Raw genomic sequence first — 22,724 nt, 5'->3', positions numbered from 1 at the left:
TTTCCACCATTCCGCACTCTTTCCCCACACTGCCCCCTCTCCTCCTTCTCCAAGTTGAAAACATCAAAGTCCAAAGTCTCTTATCCACACCGGTTTGTCCCTGGAGCCAGTAAGAGATCAGGGCTGCACATTTTTATGTTCAGTTGGAGGCGTAGAGGGAGCTGGGCTCTGGGCTGAGCCAAAATGAGATCAGGTCACAAGTAGGGATTATAATTTGAAGTGGAGATGGTTCAGCAGGCTTCCGGAAGACACTGGGGCCCCTTGGCTAGATTCTCTGTGTAGATGGCCCATCCACCGTGTCTCAGTGGGCCTCGCTTGCAGTGCTTAACATCCCAGAATAATCCTCTGCTGTACCCTGTTTGCAGGATCAGCCCAAGAAACTTCAAATTTGCAACCAAGTCTTGGCTTCCATGGCCATTTCTGCTTCTAGCATTTAACTCATGGGTCCAGCAGGTCACAGGGAGAAGCGCAGAGCTAAGGGGTCAGACCGGAATCCTTCACCTGGCCTCCCCAGAAGCTGGACCTGGCTTAGCGGACTGTTGGGCAGGAAGAACCCTGGAGAGACTTGTTCCTCCTTCTGCCCCTTCTCCTGCATGACTAATTTTTAATCAGGTTCTACCGTGTGACGTGAACCACATAGGAAGACCAGGCCAGATAGTGACTGAGCCAGGGCCAAAGCTGGCTGTCCTCCCTGCAGCATGGAGAAGGGGATAAACCCAGGTAAGATCAGGTCTCGACTAGGAATTTTCATTAAAAATGGAGATGTTCCTCCCACTTCATCTCAAGCTCTCCTGAGGCTCAAGGTCAAGCCATAAGACCTGAAAAGCCATCTTCACTTCCATCCCTTCCTCTCCGCCATGGGGAGAGTAGTTTCATCTAACCCCAAGGAGATCACATTGGAGTTATCCAGTCACTGCAATAAAAACATCCCCAAACGCCCCAGCTCAAATAAGACAAGGTCATTTCCTCCTGGGTAACAGGCCAGTGTCTCTGCTCCACAGGGCCATTCAGGGCTTGTATCATGCTTCTCTGCCATCAGACACATGGACAAACCTAACTGCAAAGGAAACTGGGAGATGCAGGGTAGCATATCAGCCACCTGCCGGCCAATTTTCTGTAACTATGGAATAGGAGGACAGAGATTTAACTGGACACTTAGTGGTCTATGCCATAGACATCCACAAAGGGCCTGGATATTGTGTAGACTATTTCCATTTTTCTAGTGGGTTTATTTATATTTTCCTGTGCTGGGGATAGAACCCAGGGCCTCATGCATGCTAGGCAAGCACTCTACCATTAGCTACATCCCCAGCCCTTACCTTTAATTTTTCTTTTTTAACAGAGTAGGTAATTTATGAACAAGATACAGAATTCTAGAGGTATAAAAAGATCAGAGAATGAAGAAAGAAGTCTCCCTTCTCTCCCACAATTACCCACTTCCTCTCCCTAGAGTAGCCATCAGTCTCTTCTGTATCATGCCAGAAACACCTGCATAAATTTGGTCTTTTTTTTTCAAATGCTGATATAATAATGAGAACGCCAGTGAAATTCACTAGAGCATGGTTCATAATAACTGTGACAAAAGGTATGACAGTCACCCCCAAAACCCAGATATTGTATGATTCTGCTCATGTGAGTTGTCTAGTATAGTCAAATTCATAGGGACAGAAAATAGAACCGTGGCTGCCAGGAGCTGGGGGAGGTGGATTGGGAGGTGTGTTAGAGGATAGAGTTCCAGCTGGGGAAATGGAAGGTTCTGGAGATGGATATGTGAGTGTTTGCACAACTGGATGGATGTGCTTACCGCCACAGAGGTGTACGCTTACACATGGTTAAGGTGGTAAATTTTGTGTGTATTTTATCACAATAAAAAAAAAAAAAAAAAAAAGATGGGAAGTTGCCTAAAAGTCCACCAGTAGGGGGCAGTTTATTTTTATTTTTATTAAAAAAAATTTTTTTTTTTCAATGCTGGAAATCAAACCCAGGGCCTCATGCATGCTAGGCAAGTGCTCTGCCACTGAGATCCTCCGTCCCCAGCTCAGGACAGTTTATAATATCCTCAAAGTTTCCACTAAGAAGAATACATCTCTCTGTGCACTGATATGAAAAGAGGCCAAATATACGAGGGCAGGACAATGTGCACAGTGTTTAGAGTCAAGCCCAAGTGGTATTTAAGAATGAGGCCTTGGAGGGGATAGGGAAATAGCTCAGTGGTGTAGTGCTTGCTCCAGCAAGTGGGAGGCCCTAGGTTTAGTCCCAACACAAAAAAAAAAAAAAAAGAAAAAAAGAGAGTGGGGACTTGGAGCTAAGTTCAAATACCTGCACTGCTGTGGGACTTTGGGCAAGTCACTTAACCTCTCTGTTCTTCAGTTCTGTAAAGTGAGAGTTAACAGGAGTTGCAGCCTCCTAGGGAAAATGCTTGGCAAAACAGAAGAGCTTGTATTCCTGAGGAGGCTTTGCTGCTGTCTTCATCTGTGGCACTGGCCTATCTGCTGGCTGGCTGGGTGGTGTCATTGTGGACTGCAGGATGTGTCTTTGGGCTCTGGCCTCCTCGGGACCCTCCTGCTGCTACTCTTACCACCCTCCTGCCTGTGCCGCTGAACCCGCTTCTGCCTGATGCCCTGTCGCTGCCCCGTGGGCAGAGGTGGAAGAGACAGTCCCAGAATCCAAGGGATACAGATGGCTTATAAGCGTGGTGCTATTTTGCTGGGTGCTGGTGGGAGGGGCTGAGTGTGCTGGTGGGAGGGGCTGAGTGTGCTGGTGGGAGGGGCTGAGTGTGCTGGTGGGAGGCGTCTGCCGTCAGGCTGCACTGAGGGGTCTGGGACCCTAGGACAGTGCCAGCCATTCCCTCCTCTTAGGCTTCCAGCAGTCATCCTAGCCAAGCTCAGACATTGGCCTGCTCCAGATGGGGGAATAAGGGGGGACCCAGCATACAGGCCAGGAGACCTGGGGCCCCATCTCCATACTGCCACCAGGCCCCTGGGACCCTGGCTGAGCCACGTGATCTCTCGAGTTGAGCTACCCTATCTGGAAAGAACCTCCCCACCTCGCAGGCACAAGGAGTGAATAAAACAATGAAGATGCAGTTGCTTTGCGAGATGATTACATCCTTTAAAAACTGCTCATTTTAATTGCTTCCCCTCTATTTTAGGCAACCATACTGAGCACGTTCTATGAGTCAAATATTTTATATATGCATATCTCATTTAACCCTCTGTGTTAGTCACGTTAAGCCAAGTGCTATAACGAGCAAGCCCCAGATTTCAGGGACTTACCGCCGTAAGGTCCATTTCTCAATCCTGTCTGAATCCAGTGCACTGCATGGACCTGGCACATGCTATTGGCCAGGGACCTGGTTCCTTTCACTTCATGACTTTACCATCTTCTAGGGCCCCCTTGTCCTTCACTCGATCCTTCTTGGGAAGCTTTGGGGACAAGCAAAGGGATTATCATTTCTACTATCAGTGCACCAGCCAGTGCCCAGTCCCAGGAGCCCACCTGCCTTTTGGGGGAGGCTGGCTTCCCAAGCAGCTGTGCACCCCTACGGTAAAGCAAACTGTGGGGCTGCGGAGCACCGTCTGTCTCTCCTACCCTCCAACAACCCATTTGACTGATGGGGAAGCTGAGGCACAGAGACAAAATAGCTTTCCCAGAGCTACACATCCAGTAGGTGGCCGAGCCAAGGTTTGAACCCCATCCCTCTTCATTGCACACGGCTCCTTTTCCAGGTCTGACTCTTTGGAGGTTGTCTGCAGTGCTCTTCAAGTTTCCTGAGTCCCTATGTTGTCTCATGTCCTCAGAGTTCATGTTCTATGCATGCATGTGCAAACTCTTAGCAGGGACCTTCTTCATTTAGGTCCTCCAAATATCAACTGATTTATAGGCAGAGACAAGTATAAAATTTGGGGGGGCTCAATGCAAAATGAAAATTCAAGATCCTTCTTCAAAAGGCAGAAAAAAGCTTTCCCCTCTTTTCTGTGGGGTCTCCCTTGCCCTCCCCTCTCTCTCTCTCTCCCTCTCCCCCTCCTCACTTTCTCCTCTCCAGCCTTTTAACAAGGTGATTTTTTTGCAGGGAGGGGGCAGTATCGGGGATTGAACTCAGGGGCGCTAGGCCACTGAGCCACGTTCCCAGCCCAATTTTGGATTTTATTTAGAGACCTGGTCTCACTGACTTGCTTAGCACCTTGTTGTTGCTGAGGCTGGTTTTGAACTTGCCATCCTCCTGTCTCAGCCTCCTGAGCCGCTGGGATTATTGGCATGAGCCACTGTGCCTGGTTTAACACTTTTTTTTTTTTTTTTTTTTTTAGTTGTAGATGGACAAATACATTTATTTTGTTTATTTATTTTTATGTGGTGCTGAGGATCAAACCCAGGGCCTCCCACGTGCTAGGCAAGCGCTCTACCGCTGAGCCACAACCTCAGCCCCCAGGGTGTTTTTTATTTGCTATTTAATGTCACACTTCCTTGGCCACAGGGACACCTGCGGGGCAAGCACAGATACTTTCAGGCACCCAGAACCTTGCTCCATGTCTCAGCATTGGGGACCACTGGTTCTACCCCATCCTCCCTGCACCAAGCCCTCTGCCAGGAATGGTGGGTGTCGGTGGTCACTGTGTGGGTGCCTAGAGGAGAGTGGCCAGTGGGGTGGCAGGACAGGAGTGCACTGAGGCTGCAGGCCCCTGGCACATCTCCACTGTCCACCAGCCTTTGACACAAATTCAAAGATAAAGATATTGAGAAAGTCAAGACAGAAATCACAGGGCCCTAGATCCCCAGAATGGGGCTTCTTTCCCACTACTGCACCGGGGGCAGAGCCTGTGGTCCTCTTTGTGGTCTTCTATTTCCAAGAGAAGGGGCCTCCACCCTCCTGTCTGTTGCATTCTGGGTGTGGACATGGGAAGGCTCCTGGAGGCCCATGTATAGTCCTCAGACCTTGGACTTGTCCCCCTCTGCCTGTGACCCCCACATCTGGGCTGCTCGGATTCCACTTCTCTGGAGAATAAAACTCCATCTCTGGAGCTAGGGCTTTGGGCCCCCTGCTCTATGGCCCCACCCCATGTATCTTCTTGCTTGGAACGTCTCCCAGGTTCACGGGCAGAGCCCACTGACCTCCCATTGAGCTTATCTTTGGGTGCAGATACGTGGGGCACACTGCTACCCCCCACAGCTCTGCTCTCTATCCCTCATCAGCTCGAGTCCTAGATATACTTCTATTTTAGAGGATGATATTCCTTCACCAAACACTTATTGAGTACCTACTATATGCCAGGCACTCTGGGAGATGGTGCCCGGAGATAGTGCTTAAAGGCAAATTCCTGCCTCCCTGGAGGCTGGACAGTGAATCCAGAGGTGAGAAATGGAAGATCATGATTGGATGGAGGTGGAGGTGTCAGGAGTTGTACCACCCTGGGTGGCTTCTAGGACAGAGCCTCGACTTGGGGAGCACCTTCTGAGCAGAGGGGACAGGACTAGCCTCTCGTCCCCTAATGTTCCCACCTCCCTTTATGCTTGCAGGGATTCTGCAGTTGGTTTTTCTCTCTGCAGCCTCCTCTGTCTCCCCATTATTATTTTTAAAAGATCTACTGCTTCTAATCTGCCTGGTCTGGAATAGCAGACAATCAAGTATGTTTGAAATGTATCTAAAATAAGCCTTAATTAGGCTGGGATTTAAGTTTTGAGGGACTCAGCTGTGAATAAAAAGCATCAACTTTAATGTATCAATTTTAAAACTCCTATTTTTACTCCCCAGAGCTGCTTAACTTCTGCATCTTAGTTTATATTCCAATGACCATTATTACCATATAAATAAAGCATAACAACTATTCTACTTTATTGATATTTTTTTTTTGTTTTTTTTGGTACTAATGATGGAACCCAGGGGTGCTTAACCACGAGCCACATCCCAGCCCTTTTTACTTTTTATTTTGAGACAGAGTCTTGCTAAGTTGCTTAGGGCCTCACTAAGTTGCTGAGGCTGGCCTTAAACTTGTGATCCTCCTGCCTCCGCCTCCTGTGTTGCTGGAATTACAGGTGTGCACCATCACACCTGGCTACAACTAGTCTACCTTAAAAACTTTAAATATCAGCTGTGGGCAGGCTTTTCTTTCTAGTCCCCAAGCCCTTCTTCCTCCATTTAACATGTGCTGGCCTTTGTTTTGCCCACAATATCAATTTTTTTTTTTAAATATTTATTTTTTAGTTCTCGGTGGACACAACATCTTTGTTTGTATGTGGTGCTGAGGATCGAACCCGGGCCGCACGCATGCCAGGCGAGCGCGCTACCGCTTGAGCCACATCCCCAGCCCCACAATATCAATTTTTATTCATCCTGTTTGTTTGATTTTGGGGCGAGGTGTACTGGGGATTGAATTTACGGGCATTGGATCACTGAGCTACACTCCCAGCCCTATTTTGTATTTTATTTAGAGACAGGGTCTCACTGAGTTGCTTACTGCCTCACTTTTGCTGAGGCTGGCTTTGAATTAGCAATCCTCCTGCCTCAGCCTCCAGAGCAGCTGGGATTATAGGTATGCGCCACTGTTTTTTTTTTTTTTTTTTTTAAGATGATTTTATAACATTTTAGCATCTCTAAAATGGAATTGGGGGGTCTGGACACCAGGTCAATTTTCTTTCTTCTGTGGCACATGATAGTGCATCTTAGAATCAATGATGTCCAGAGTCAATGAAAGGCAGTATTTATATCATTTGAAGGGATTGACAAATTGTTCTTTTTCTCTAACCACCCCAGCCTGGCTGTGCTAGAAAGAAACAGCTCATCCCTCATTTGAAGTTACCCTTTTCTTCTCACAACTTTCTTGTAATGACAATAGGAATAAATAATATTAACCACAGTGAGCAGCTGTGAACACCTACTGTGGGCTGATGCTGCTCCAAGCACTGTTTAGATACCTCTTCAACAGTCCTGTGTCAGAAGCCAGCTCTTATCCTCGTGTCACAGATGAGGAAACTGAGGTTCAGGGTTGGCCGTGACAGAACCAGGGCTCCAGGCAGCCTATCTCTGCAAAAAACGGTGCTGCACTGTAGCTTATGACTCTGGGAAACAGTGGAAGTGTATCCATTGAGATCGGGGACCTTAGTGAGCACACCTTAGCATCAACTAGGGAGCTTCCCTAGTTGGACTAAACCCTTGGACTGAACGATCTAACCAACTGTATGTAAACCCCTAGCTGTGCCCTTGAGGTCCTTTGTCTTATCACACCCTCCCGGTGTCAGCTCTTGGGTGAGAAGACATCATGAGACTCTGCTTTTGGAGTTGAATTCCTTGATTAGAAAATAAGGCTTTGAGACCTTAAACTTTTAATCCTGCCCCCCATACTGGGGGGAAACCCAGAGCCTCACGCTTGCTAGACAAGCACTCTGCCACTGAGTTATATCCACAGTCTCTCCCTGACATTTTTTTTTTTAATTTTGTATGTCTTTTATTTTTAAGACTTTTTATTGGTGCATTATAATTATACATAATAGGGGGATTCATTATGCCACATCCAAACATGCACATAACATAATTTGATCAATCTCATTCCCCAGTGTTTTTTCTTTCCCTCTTTTCCTCCCCCTGATCTACTTACTTTACAGATCTCCCTTCTATTATTTTAATTAGCACATTATAATTATATATATATATATAGTCAGGGTTCATTGTGGTATATTCATACTCGGACATAGCATGATTTGGCGGATTTGTTCCTTCTCTAGCCCTTTTTATTTTATTGTGAGACAGAGCCTCACTAAGTTGCCCCGGCTGACCTCAAACGTGCAATCCTCCTGCCTCAGTCTCCCAAGCTGCTGGGATTACAGGTACGCACCACACACCGGGCTTGGGTTGCTTCTAATGTGTGTTTTCTTCCTTTTTCAGCTCTGGAGTGCACAGAAAATCAAGCAGGTAATCTAATTTTGGATTCTTTTTTTGTCCCCCGTGTTTTCTTGGATCCTGCCGCCCTGTCCCCGGGATCTAGCAGAAACCCCTCCCCACCAAGGCTATTGCATGCCCACCTTCTCCCCTCCCAGCCTCGCCCCTCCTGTTTGCCACCTCACCCCTTCCTTCCAACTCAGCACCCCAGGGCCTGAGCTTCTAAGCCTGGGGCTCGGGCCAGGGTGACCTTTCCCTGGGTGCTGTGAGTGCCAGGAAGGTCCAGGCTCCATCCACAGATTCTGAGTATGTGCCCGTGAGTAGACACGGTCCTGGCCTCCACGGGCTTTAAGTCTTCCCCCACTCAGCTTTAAGGACTGGTCAGGAGGAGGGTGCTGTCGGGGCCCACACTTTGGTTTTCTCTTGTCCTGAATGGTAGAAAGGACCAACTAGCCAGAGGCAGTATGTAGCCACTGGCATCTGTGTCTCCAAGGGAAGCTGTCCTTCCCTCTCCTTCTCCTAACACCTCTGCTTGCCCCCTCCCCCTGCCCTCTCCCTCTCCTCTCCCCGACTGCCACCCTGTGCTCTATTCCCGGCTCTTCCCAGGCTATTCTGCACCCGGACACCAATGAGAAGATCTTCATGCCTTTTAGAATGTCAGGTAAGCTCCCAGGACCCTCTGGCTCAGCCCAGCCTGAGCTGTGGTCACAGCTGACTATATAGCCACAGCTCCAAGACGGTCCAGATATACCTGCCTGAGGAGGGGACGGAGCCCGTCACATACCTGGTCGCACTTGCACCTATGGGTCCATTTTGGCTCAACTGTATGAGAACCTGGCCAGGCTCAGGATCCCCACGGCACCCGCCTGCCTTTTCCACTGAGTGGCTGGGCTGGAGCTGCAGCCCCCATGTGTGCCCCCACTCAACCCTCACTGGGGGCCGCCTGCTATGGGCAAACCCTGGCTTCTCCTGCCTCTGCCTCGGCCCAGGCACCATCCTGTTTTTCCTTCCAAGTCCTGCTCCCTGCTGCCCCCTCTGGGCAGCCATCTGCAAATTAGCTCCTGTTCTCTGATCCTGTGAATAATGGATGCCCTCTTTTTTGCACTACTGTGCCCACGGAGAAGGCTGGACTCCTGTTCAGTGGAGACGAGTGGGCAGAGGGGGGGACAAGATCTCGGCCCCCAGGTTGTCCCCACCCAGTGGTCACTGGAGGACAGCTCTGTATGTTTGTGTCAGAGGCTTAGACAGCACTTGCCCTACACAGACTAGGGCTGGCGTGGTTGTCCTTTCCATGGTTCTGAGAGGTTCCCAGCCTTGCTCAGCATCACACCACAGAGGGTGACACTCATACTGGGGTACAGACGCCTCCTTGCCTTTTCTCATTACAATGGGTGTAGCCACCCTGAGCCATAAGGGTGACTACTGGCTGCTGCCTTTGAGGGACCTCATGTGGCTGGAGAAAGAGGCTACAGTTGGATGAATCATTTAGGGTTCCCACCCCCAAAGAGCCTGACCTCATGGAGGCGAGAGACTAAGCAGCCAGTGAACAGAAGGTCACGTGATTCCATTGTGCAAACTGGGGCCATTAGTTTCCAGGGGCCCCTGGTTCTGCCCTGAAGAATTCCAAGGCAGCAAAGGCTCTAAGCACCTTGGAGCTGTGGCCGTAAGTGGCCCCAGTCCCCACACTGGGCCTGGCAGGCTATCATCCCGAGCCTGGCTTCTTCTGTAATTCTGGACCTTCTTGAGTCATATACTCCTCAGAGGCCCTGACCAAACAGGACTCTCCCCAGAGGGATGCAGGAAGGAGGAGGATGACGCTGCACATGCAGTTACCTGCACTTGGGATGCAAACACTGGCTGCACATGCAACTCAGAGAGTATGTGCCACATGTCAGAGGGCACGAGGCTGCCTGTTGGCATCAATGGGGCCATAAGCAGTGAGAAGACTCCGTCCAAGGCATGGCCGAGTTCACTCCAGCTCTCCACTGCTCTGCATGGGCGTGCAACTAGGGCACTAGAGATTTAAGCAGCTCTGGCAAAGAGAGGTGCATATTTCAGGTGGGTAGGAAATTCTATTTCCAGAAACAGTCAGGATTGTCAGAGAAGGAAAAAAAAGACAAGCCCAGGGAAGAAGGAAAGCATTCTGGGGTCCTTGGAAGGTGGCCAGGCTTGCATAGTGATTGTGGACAGGGGTCCTTGTGCCTCATGGAGGAAATCATGGGACACCCCCGCCTCTGTGGTGGTCCCAGGCTGGGGTAACCCTGTCTGCAAAAATAGGCTTCTGGGCTTGGGAGGGGAGTGAGAGCTGCCTGACTTTAGAGGAACGGAGGGAAGGAGGCGGGACACGTTGGCCACAGGGAGGGCTGCACTAGAGAGCGTCTGAGGGGCTAGAGGTGCCTCCTGCCTAACTGCCCTGAGCCCCTTGGCTAGGGCCATTGCCAACACCAAGCCTGGAGGTCCTGGGCATCTGGGTTGAGATGGTGGATTATAAGACCTGACGCTTCTCTTCCCCACTCACAGGTTACATTCCTTTCGGGACGCCAATTGTAAGTGCTATTTTCAAAAGATTTTTTTTTTAATGAAATTTTGAATGTATAACTTTACATCATAGTTTGTGAATATTTGACTGAGTTACTGATTTAGCGTAAATTCTTGGAGGGAAACCCTCAGATAAAATGGTACGGATTTCTCTTTTCTCTCTTGCTGTGCATCCCACGTCAAGCTTGTTTTTGATAAAAGGTGCTCTGACTTCCACCCAGCATGACAGGAAAGGGCCTTCCCCCCGCGTGTTTTTCACCTCCTGAACTCTCCGGGAAAGTAGGGAAGTTTTCCAAAAAGACTTAGGAAGGAGGTGCACAAAGGTGCCTTCTGCAAGCAAAAGTTTAAAATTAATTCCGAAAGGGTTTTCCATCTTCTTTTTGTTCAGTTTTGGAATCGGGGTTAGAGCTGGTTCATTATTTTCTTTCCTGTGTTAAGTATTCCACATTATGAATATGGATAAACCTCAAAGACAGTTGAATGAAAAAATAGTAGCAGAGTAGTAATGCTCTCTGATGTCATTTAGATCATGCTTAAAAATAAGCAAAACAATATCATATATAGTTTATGGGTGTATTTTCTGTGTATCTGTAAAAGCATGCATGGGAACAATTAGCAGATTTGAGGTTCGGTTCACCTTGGTGAGAGAGAAGACAATGGAATCCAGCAGAAAAAAGGGGGTGTTTCATTTGTCTTTGTGCTTTGTCTCTTAGAAAAGACAAAATTTTCATAAAAATTTGACAAATGATAAGACTTGACAGCACAAGGATGCTCATTATATTATCCTCTAGACTTTTCTGTATGCTTGAAATATTTCATTTCATATATGTCTATCTATGTATCTATTCATCTATATTTATGTCTATATATTTTGGTACCAGTGGTTGAACCTAGGGGTACTTAACCACTGAGCCACATCCCCAGCCCTATTTACTTTGAAACAGGGTCTCCCTGCGTTCCTTAGGACCTTGCTAAGTTGCTGAGGCTGATTTTGAACTTGCCATCCTCCTGCCTCACTGAGGGTTACAGGTGCACACCACCACCACCCAGCTCATACACATATATTTTTAATCGAAAAAAATTGATGTCTGTTTTCATCAGATTACATTTTTAATTAAAAAATTTTAGAATATATATTTAGGAAGTGCAGTGTGATAATTTGAAATAGGTATATAGCCTATCATGATTAAATCAAGGTGACTGGCATTTCCTTTTCCTTAAACAGTGATCATTTCTTTGTGTTAGGAATCTTCCAACTCCTCTCTTCCGGTTCTTTATAAAATAAATGATGAAATGCTATGGGCTATAGTCTCCCTACTGTGCTGTAGAACACTAGAACTTATTTCTCCTATCTAACTTTATGCATATATCATTAATTTTATATGTAAATATGTCAACAGAAGTTATTTTTTAAATCTCTATCCTTATGTAGTTTTCCTGAAACTATTACATTTTTCTGAAATATTCTGAGAAAGGATTGTAAAGTTCCCACTGTGTGTGTGTGCGTGTATTTCTTTCTTTTGCATTTATTGCAGTTGTTATATGTGTTTTTTAGTGCAGTGGTGCTTGGTATATTCATAATGGTTGTATTTTCTTGATATTCTTTTGTCTGTCACACATATGTGAAATATTTCTATTTTATTGAATATTCTTGCCTTGAATTCTGTTTTATGTCACTAATATTTCTATTTCTATTTTGTTTAGTCTATTTGTCTTGTACATCATTGCCCGTACCTTTATGTCAGAGTCATTTACTTTGTGCCATTTTGCATTATAGGTTTGTTTTATTTGAAATCTAACCAAATTTTGCTTTATTTTATTTTATTATTTTTTTAAATTTTATGGCATACGGGGGACTGAACCCAGAGATGCTCTGCCACTGAGCCACATCCACAGCCTTTTAAACTTTATTTTGAGACAGGGTCTCACTAAGTTGCTTTGGACCTTGTGAAGTTGCTGAGGCTAGTTTTGAACTTGGGATCCTCCTGCCTCAGCCTCCTGAGTCGCTAGGATTGTAGGCATGTGCCACATCCTGTGAATTTTACTTTTTTTTTTTTTTTAATCCAATTTGAGAAACATTATCTTCAGTTTTAGTCATATGGGGAACCCATTCATGTTTATTCTGCCACTGATTATTGTGACCATGTATCCTAGTCATCAATTTTTTTTTTTGCTGGTTTATTCATTAAAATTAGTTATTATTTCCATTTCTATTTTGATTTGTACTAGAGTGATAGTATTTATTGTTCCTTTAAGTTTCTTAAGTAGCTTGGAAGAGGAACATCCTAATTTTTCCTAGTCATCATTCATCTGTATTATTTTATAGTTCAGAGAGATTGTATTATACTTATATGTGTGGGTGGGTATGTGTGTGTATCAAGAATCAAATAATGAATGTGATTTCCCAACACTCCCTCCATAGCAAGAGACTTTTACATATAATTTTACTCTAGTTTTTAACTTACCTCCAAATTTTTGGAAATAATCTGGAATTTCATTTTATGAAGTCCTTATTAACAGCTGTGTTAAATGTCACATTATTTAAGCTTTGGGTGTTTTGTGTTTGGCTAGAAGCTTCTTTGACTAACATTCAAAGTAAGTGGACAATCCAGCCTTTGCGTTCTTACGAACTTGGAAATGTCGTTTTCCCCCCTTTCATGCATGAACAATAGTTGGCCTTAATCTCTTTTCCTCTATAAATGAACTACCCCTCGTCTTTCCCCTGGAATCGTTTGATTATTTTTTTTTTCTTATCTTTGGAGTTCAGAAATAACTCTGGGATTTAAAAAATCTTCTCTGTATATTTTATAAAATTATACAAGTAATACATGAATATGTTCTTTGGGATTCAAAAATACCACCAAGAATTTTTTTTTTATAAAGAATATTTTAAAAGTTGTACAAGTGGTATATGAATGTCTTCTTAGCTCAGAATTCAAACAACACAGATGTGTCTCAACCCCAAATCTGTGGCTGGAAGTGACCTCTGATAGGAGTTTGGTGTGAACTTTCAGGCTTTTTTCTAGGCATATATGTACTTATAAGACATTTTATATATATATATATATATATTTAGTAGCTGCCTCAAAAAAAAAAAGGGGGGAGGGCTCAGGGTATAGCTCAGTGATAGAGCTCACAATTATCATGGTAAGAACCTCTTACCTAGACCCTAGTTTCTATCTCCAGCAATAAAATAAAATTTTTTTTTTTAATTTTGTTTTGCAGTTTTTTTTAACTAAAAAAAAATAATGCATTCACCTGCAATTACCTTGCAATTACCTTACTAAGCAGTTACATATAAATAGGCTCCATTTATTTGTTTCTTCTGCTCAGTAGGATTCTATTTCCTAGTTTTAAGGTATTTCTCATTATTTGCCATTAAAAACAATGATGTTGTGGCAAATCTTCCTACAGCTCTTTTCGAACAAGAATAAGGATTTCTCCAAAGCACATTCCAGAAAGTGAATTTGCTGCTTTAAAGACCATGCACATTTGTAGTTTTAATGGATAGTACTGAATTTCCCTTCAAAGAAGAGATATTTCCCCACATCTCTGTTACATTCCTATTCATTTTTTTTTTTAATTTGCCAGGTGGCTTCTCATTATGGTTTTAATTTTTATTTCCCTGAACACCAAAAAGATTGTGCTTTTTTTTTTTTTTTCATTTACTATTAGCCACTTCTTCTGTGAATTACCTGTTCATACCCTTTCCATTCTTCCATGGGCTATACTTTTCTAATTTATTTGTAGTAGATCTTTTTCTATTTTGGATATTAATCCTTTGAATTATGTAAATTGCAAATCTCTTCTCTAGCTGCTTTTCTTTTCTCCCTGGTGTCTTTGTTATAGAAAAGTTTGAAATGTCAGTGTTTTAAAATATCATGGTCTTCCCTTTGATTAATTTCAAGTTTATCCCCCTCATCTCCATCCTTTTGTTAAAATAACTAGATTCGTGGCTGGGGCTGTAGCTCAGTGACAGAGCACCTGCCTAGCATGTGTAAGGCACTGGGTTCAATCCTCAGCACCACATTAAAAATAAACAAATAAAATAAAGGCATTCTGTCCATCTACAATTTAAAAAATAATTAAAAAAAAATAACTGGATCCGTGCCAGTTGTGTTTGGGAATCAGCTCTTGGACCTCTTTATCAATTTTTCTATTTTATTTTCTAATTTATTCATATTTGCTTTTGTTTTATGTCTTCTTTGTCTGTGGTTGGTATTCTTAATTTTGGAATGCTTAGTTACTTATTCTCATTTTTTTCCTTCTAATGAAAGTGTTTAGCATTATGAATTTGCCTCTGTCTATATCTACTACTTGGCTTTATCTAATAGGTGTTCATATGTATGGTGATGATCCTGTGTTGTTATTTTCTAAGCAAGTTGAAATTATGATTTTGAGTCAATTAATCAAAAGAATACATTTTTAAATTCTAATTGGTGGGTTTCAAAAATATCTATTCTTTGGGGCTAGAATTGTGGCTCAGAGGTAGAGTGTTCACCTAGCACGGGCAGGACCCAGATTCGATCCTCAGCACCACATAAAAATAAAGGCATTGTGTTGTATCCATCTACACCTAAAAAAAATAAATTAAAAAAAAAATCTATTCTTTTAAGTAATGTTATGGCTTATCTTATTTCCATAATTCTGCCATTTGGGGTTTATTGTGGTTTTTCTCTGTTGCAGGTGATTATATTAATTAGAAGTAGGATCATCTTCATATAACAGAAAATCCAAAGTAATAAGTATTAGTTTAAGTAGTTTATTTCTCTCTCATGTCTAAGAACTTTAAAGGTAGGTAGAACCCCATGATATCATCATGAATGCAGTCTTCCATGTTTCTACATCACCCATTTTCAACTCAGGCTTCTATTGTAAAAGTCATCTCACAGACCAATATAGCTGCTGGAGTTCCAGCTGCAAGATTCACATTGCATGGAGGATAAGGAAAAGAAGTAAAAGGATGTATCTCCTTACTGAGTCAGTTCTCTTTAAGGAATCTTCTTGGAAGTCCCACACAACAGTTCTGCTTATACTTCATGTGGGATTTAGATGGTATATAGTTGACCCCTCAAATTTATATTTTATTAGTAAGAAAGAAGGAAATAATGGTTCATAGGTAGGCAAAAAGAGACTGCCATAATAATCCTTATAAATACTCCATCCACATTTAAAAACAAAAGATGTATCATTTGGCACAATCACTTCTTTGCCCAACCAAAGACCTGGGTGTTTAAAAGGACAAAGGTGAATATGATCTCATTTTCCCTCAGAGGCCGAGTGGACTCTTGGTCAATGGCTGCCATCAACCGGGATGAGCCCGCCACGCCTAGAGATGCAGCACTGTTTATTCCCAAGGCATCGCTGAGGTTTCCCCCTTCCTCTCCCACTCCCTCCTTAGCCTGCGCAAGACAAGCGCATCGCTATGGCCCCTGGCAGCCCTGCCAGCCCCGGGAGCCTCGGTGCTGATCCACTGCGATGCCACTCGGGAATGTGTGCTGCGCCCGTCCTGGGAGGACCAACCCTCTCTGTGAACAGAGATGCCCCGTGCAAGGACAGTGCTGACCCCCGAAATCCTATGGGGTCGTCTGATTGAGACAGAGTAGGTCACTGGACCTGGAGTGGCTCCCCGCAGGCCCCTGGCAGCTAGAACCCCAACCCCGAGCTCAGCTACCCGCTTCCCGGCCCCAAGTAGCCACCTAATGGGATTCAGGACAGCGGACCAGAGGCAGGCCCCGCGTGGCCTCAGCCTGTCGCCTTACATCGTGGCACTTGGACTTGCATAAGCAACACGAGGACCCATTGTGCCACTCCTAATCCTGCCCTCTGCCACTCCACCGGAGGCCTGGCACCACCCGTCTCCTCAGCCCCTCTACGGCCCTGCTGTCCCCTGACAGCGCGAACCCCGCAGCAAAGCCTCGTCGGAAGGGCAGCGAAAGTTCCAGTCCACACCTTCGGGAAGCCCCTGGTCGGAGAGAGTGGGTAAGAAACACACGCATGCAGAAGCCACTGAAAATGCTCACCAAAATAGAATCGGTGGTGCCAGCAAACGTGCTAGGAACCGGGCCCCTGAGTGAGGAAGGGAAGGGGTGAGCGCGCCTGGCACGTGCCTCCACCTAGAAGCTTCTGGAAGCCACAGCCAAGCCGCCTTCTGCCCAGGTGAACATCCGGGGCTTGACCCCCGTCGCTGCTCCCGGTTGCCTGAGAGCAACCCCCACCCCCACCAGAGCGCGGGAGAAATGAGCTGGTTTCCTCCCAGGGGCTGCTGCCAGTTTAGTCAGCAGATTTCACAGATCCACTGGCACCGTGCAGTGTCTTATTTTAAGCTTAACATTTAAAGATGGGAACTTTCCCCCCTTTGGTGTGTGGCAGAAGATCCCAATTTATACATAAGCACGACGGCTAAGCCAGTGCACCCAGGCTGACCCGAGGCCCCTGTGGTCTACGGCACCCCTTTGGGGGGATCCTCCCAGAAGAGACCCCATCAACGTGGCGGCTTCTTTGTAACCGGAGTCTCTGTTCCTGGGATGGCACCAAGAGGTGCGCTGCGCTGTTCTTTCCATGCACGTGGGACTGGGGAGGGCAAGGCCACCTTGGCCCAGGGGTTCAGCCCTTGACCTGCCTTCATCCTCTCCCCAGCTGCTGCCTGTGCTCTGCACCCTGGCCACGGTGGTGCATCAGATGCCAAGGGCCTGAGGCTCTTCCACGGAGCATCTGTGCCTCCCTCTCCAACTGCTGTCTTCCCCTTCACATCTGGAACTCTCAAAAGGCTCAGATCCAGCCCGGAAGCTGAGAAGGGTGGACCAAGAGCACCTCATCAGGGAGTCTGGTGGCCTCGGGAGAAATCCAAATGAGATTCTGTCCTTCCTGGGATATTAAGAGCTTACACTCTGTGCTCTGAGTCCCTTCCCTGTGACACTACAGATGATCCTGTGAACACAGAAACCCTCAGTGTCCGAAGGTGCTGCTGGGTGTCCTTACGTGTTCGGGAGGTGGGGGCAAGTTGGGGTGGGCCATCAAGGACTCACTTTATGTGAGGACGTGGCCACATCCCAGAGCCATTCTGACATTTCCCAATCCTCCTCATTCCAGATTGCTATTTCACACATTCTAACCACAATCCCAGTTTCCTCCCTGTCTGCCCTCAGCGTGACCGAACACCAGCCATTTTGTCCTAGTTCATACCACGCAAGAGTCGTCGGTCCAGTTAAGCTAGAATCGACCAGTCAGGGATAGACGCTCATCTGACAAATGACACTCATCTGACAGATGATCAGAAGCTGATATTTCTTTCACTATCTGGCCTCCTTTAAATAGCCAAACCCCGAATGCATGGGGCATTACTTTTCAGATCATTAGCCATATAAATCAGAAGATGGAGACAAAGCAGAAGGAAAAAAATTAAAAAGAACCTGGCAATTTGTTGGGTACCGGGGCTCGTGGCCCACACATCAGAGAGGAACGTTGGGGAATTGAGTGAGGTGGGAGAAGGGGGGTCATGTCAAAGCACTGTTCCTCTAGCAGTGTGAACTTCAGGTCTGTGGTGTCAGTGTCCTGTGGTCACACCCCTCTGAAGCTCTTGAGGAAGACAGAAAAGGACTGAGGCATACTCAGGGATCTTACCTCCTCTTGGGTGGGTGGGTGATTTCCTGGATGGATGAGCCAAATGGGGATTGGTGGAGGGGAGAGGGACGGTTATTACTGCCATTTTCACCGGGGGCAAGATCGTTCTGTCCCCGCCGTCTTCCCCTGGTGTGAATTTTACTACCCAGTTGTTTTCACGCACATCCTATTTCCTCTCCAGATTTCCCACACTTTAAAAATCTTTCTATTACTTGAGTCAGTTTCCGGGGGGGTGGCCAAGGGGGTAGGGGGCTGCTCAGTTCTCTCTGAGACCAGCTGTCTTGGTGCACAGAGTGCTGACCAGTGGCCTTGCTGCCCCTCTCCTTGTCTTTAGCTGCTCATGTCCCACTCCTGACCAAACAGATGGCCGCTCTCCCAGACTGAGGCCTCATCTGTCTGCTGTGGTTCAGACGCTCGGAAGGAGGAGACCTGCAAGGAAGCTGTGGTTTTCTTGTAGGTCCCTTTCTACATGGGACCATTAGTCCCCTTCCTTACTTTGTCCTGAAACTAGGGTCTAGCACACGCTGGCCCAGGACAGCCCCAGAGGTGAGCTGACGGCCCCTGGTGGGTGGGGTGATAAGCAAGGACACTTAGGAACCAACAGCACTGGTGAGACAATTCAAGGTATATTCATCATGGTGCAAAATTTGGGACCATGGACAGCAGATTCACTCTGTATGCGGTACCCCTCTGGGTACCCCTCTGTCAGTTAGCAGTTGCTGCCGTGGCACTGTGTAACAGGTACCCAAGCACTGCAGGAATGTCTGTAAGCATTGCAGGGGACCTGCAGTTGTCCAGGGTCAGCCGGCTCTGTCCCATGGGTCAGCTGGAATCAGCAGGCCTGGCTAGCCTCTGCTCTGTCTGTCCCAGCCTCCCGGGACCAGAAGACCAGTCAGGGACATCTCCTAGTGCAGTGTTGGGTGCACAGGAGGACATCAGAACTGGCACAGTGCACCTTCCTCCCACATACCCCTGGCCAAGCAGGTCAGATGGCCAAGCAGAGCCACCAGCATGGAGTACAGTCTTCCCGCTAGGGTGCCGTGGCGAGGGCTAAGATGCAGGGAGTGGGGATGGATCAGCACCAACTTCATTAAACCACCTCCCCAAAGGCAAATGAAGTTAGTGTTCTCCCACCCTGGAGTGTGGGTCCTGTCCTGGGCCATGTGCTTTGGGGGACATCATCCCTGATTGTACCTTGAGGAGCTCCCTATTCTTTGAGGGCTTAGACTAGTGTTCAAAGGTGATGTTCAACTGTGTAATGCAAGTTGTGGGATTCAGAGAAAGAAGGGACCATCAGAAGCTGGAAAAGAACTAGAGGTGGGAGGGGAATGACACTAACAGCTGGCCTGCAGGAGCAGGAGCTGTGCGCCAGACCCTGAGCCACATTCTTCCCATGCTGTCCTTCCTCTCCTGACCACCCAGAGAGGTGCCAGGGGTGCCCCACATTTAACAGATGAAGAAACAGGCACAAAGAGAGCTCAAGTCACCTACATGTGGTCAGTATTAGCATTAGCATCAGATGATCAGAAGCTGAATGTTAACTACTAGGGTCCTCAGCTGTGGATGCACCCGAGGGGAAGGGGACAGCAAGAATACAGACAGATGTGCAGAGAAGACAGCCGCCAGGGGACTGGAGCGGCAGAGGGGACTCCAGCCATGGTATGAACTATAAATGGGAGCAAAGATAGGATGTGCGATTTGGCCAAGGTCCTGCAGCAAGATAGGGTGGAGGCTGGGTAGCAATCCTAGCTGCTGGCTCCTGTTTCGCTCTCCTTCCACTTTCCTTGGTACCGGCGCATTCTGGGCTCTCTCCACCGTCTGCGCGGCCACGCCTGCAGCGTTTCCCTCTTGGAAGAGGTGCGATCCACTGGCATTGGAGCCGGGTGGACTGGCTCCCTCTCTCTATCCATCTCTTTCTTCCTTTCCCCTGCCATGTTCTGGAAAGGGCAGCGGGAGGGAATGTGGGCAGGTTGCACCAGAGATATACATCTGAGAGCTGAAGGGAACATTTATTTTTAATGTAGACTTAAAAAGAAAAAAGGAAGTTATAAAATATCTGCTCTTGCTCCTGGGATTGTGCAGATGGTGCTGCGTTTTGCCTAATAGGGAATGGAGCTGGCGTTGAACGCTGCTGGTCCCCCCGCCTGGCTGTAAGGACCCGGAGGGCAGGAACCCTGCTCCCCTGCCTTGGCCTCAAATGGCTCCCAGGGTCCATTTGGCCAACATGGTTTGGCGTTCTCTGCCTTATCTTCTCCAGCTGCCTCCTGCTGATTACCCTCCTTCTCAGACCAGTCACTGGGCTGTCCCTGCTCCTGTCTGTCTGTCTGTCTGTCTCTCTCTCTCTCTCTCTCTCTCACTCTCACACACACACACACACCCATTCACTCATACCTCATCTCAGTTCTACCTCTTCCTTGATCACATAGCCAGGACACACTGACGACCCAAACTCCCGTGTGGGCATTAGCTTTGTGCACACCCCACATACTTCCAACCAGGCTGCCATTTTCCTGCCTAGATGCTACAAAGGCCATTCTTGTACACTGCCATGTTTGGTCCCTGTGTTTGTGGCAATCAGGGACCATCTATTTCTCTGCTCCAGCTCTCCCCACTGGGAGCAGCCTGGAACGTGACACAGAGACAGTTCTTTGTAGATGGGCTGGAGAGGTGACTGAATCCCTTCTCCCTTTGTGCTCTGGGGGATAAGCTGGAGAAGGAGCACCCCTAAAACTAGAGAGTCATGGTGGCCAAACCACGGTTCCAGAGAGCCGACTCTCTCTCTGGTTTGCTGTAAAGTCTTGGGCAGATCACTGAATTTCTCCAAGCCTCAGTTTTCCAATTTGCAAAATATGGGAGATAATCTATTTGGGTTGCTCCCCAGAGTTACTATGAGGATTATGGTAAGTGGCATCCAGGGAAATGCTCGACAAAAATTAATCCATTTCTAAGACAGCATGAGGAGATTTAACAGAGCTGCCAGCAAAGCCACCAGGCCCTGTTAGGACAGGAGTGGGGGCTGTTCAACAAGGTAGAATGCTCATTTGTCAACGTGTGTGTGTGTGTGTGTGTGTGTGTGTGTCTGCCTGTGTGTTATATAGCCTATGTACTAATTTGGTTTGGGGCTCTGGGTTGTTCTGGACAAGACTTTTTATCACTTTTAAATATGCATGCCACGTGATTAAACAAGATGAAAAAGATACAAGGAAAGTTAGGGAGGGGAAGATAAGAGGAAGCCAGGGATGACTTCTGGGCTCAGAACTTGCAGCGTGAGTTTACCCTTGGCAGATGTGGTCACAGAGACCCTCCCTCAAATTCTTGACCATCAGTACAAAGAAAGATGCAGTAAAATGGCCAAGGTCAGCAAGACGCATGCAAACCAGTTGCTCAGAAGTATAATTTCTGACTCTTAAGAACAGAATTTCTCTCAGGGTAATTCATAAAGGGGTCCTTGTGATGTAACTAGGGGTGTTCTGGATCATTGTTGGGTAAGTGCAGTGTGTTCCATGAGGCTGAATCTTATGACATTCCCCATGGCCTCAGCACAGGTCAGGGGTACAGTGAGGAACCCCAGGAGAGAAGAGCATGTCGTCCATAACACATCATGTTGTATAGACTACAGATTGAAGGGGAATAAATAATAAACTGCGCTCTAAACGGTGGGCAGTGTGAATTTCCCCAGGCCTTTGGAGGCAGTTAGACATGTACGTGTGTACGTCTATATGCACACTCGTCTCCACCCCCGCCAGGCTCCGTTTCCTCTCTGTATTCTGGCTTCCTACTGAGACCTGGCCAGGAGGAGGCCTAGGTCCCCCCCGGAGACTCCTCAGCCTACAAGATCCCATCCCAAACATTAGGGCTATTTCTATTGACATCATACCTACCACTTGGAACATGAGGGTAGAATTTTAAATGGAGGTAGACCCTTTATCCTGCACTTTATAGGTAGAAACTCAAACCCCAAAGGGAACTGTCATCTGTCATCTATTAGAGACCCCAGGGATGGACCTGAGCCTGGAACTTAAGGTCCCCTGACTTTCAGTCCAGGTTCCTAAGTTGCCTCTGAAATGAAGATTCAAATACAGGTCTTATTCTGGGAGAAAAATCTCATAACTCCTCATTGGAGCTATGTAATGGCTTTACATTATATAATTTTATTCAAACTGATATGGGCCAATAAATATAAATGTGTGTGTGTTCACTGTTTTAAAACATTTTAATGTTTAAAACATGATTTACTAATGCTGCTGAGGATGTCTAGAATTTGATTTACTGCATAGTATTGAATGTTTATACTTGTTCCTTACAGAAATTCTTGCCAAAGAGCCATTTTATCTACAGGAATAATAAATAAGTCAATATGTGGATGGTTGTGCATATTTCTCCCATATGCAGCAATACTTGGTAAATGTTATTTTGCACACAAACATTCAAAAGGTAATATTGAGGATTACACGTGGATCCTGAAGTCCAAGGCATGGCCAATGTCAAGATCAAACAGTTCATCTTGACATAAATCAAAAGAATTAGCCAGTGAGTCTAGGTCTGAGCTACTATCTGGGCTTGGGTATAATGGATCCACACCTATGTAAACCTGGTAAACATGCTTAGCCTTGTATATGTGTTATTCATTCATTCATACATTCCATCATTCATTCACTCAACAACCATTTGTTAGATATCTAAGAGTCAGTAG

General features: G+C 46.5%; 1 protein-coding gene across 4 annotated transcripts in view; it reads left to right on the top strand.

Annotated features, from left to right (window-relative positions):
- Sfxn5 (sideroflexin 5) overlaps window positions 1-22,724 on the top strand; it is a 112,356-nt gene that overhangs the window by 30,900 nt on the left and 58,732 nt on the right. For all 4 annotated transcript variants that reach the window (XM_071601710.1, XM_027934496.2, XM_071601711.1 and 1 more), the window contains exons 4-6: window positions 7,877-7,903; window positions 8,477-8,531; window positions 10,391-10,416. In XM_071601710.1, coding sequence (XP_071457811.1) covers window positions 7,877-7,903; window positions 8,477-8,531; window positions 10,391-10,416 — 108 coding nt within the window. The remainder of the gene's footprint in view (window positions 1-7,876; window positions 7,904-8,476; window positions 8,532-10,390; window positions 10,417-22,724) is intronic.

This window comes from Marmota flaviventris, chromosome 14, assembly GCF_047511675.1.
Source record: "Marmota flaviventris isolate mMarFla1 chromosome 14, mMarFla1.hap1, whole genome shotgun sequence".
Taxonomy (NCBI): Eukaryota; Metazoa; Chordata; class Mammalia; order Rodentia; family Sciuridae; genus Marmota; species Marmota flaviventris.
This window is presented reverse-complemented; position numbering and strand designations above follow the sequence as displayed.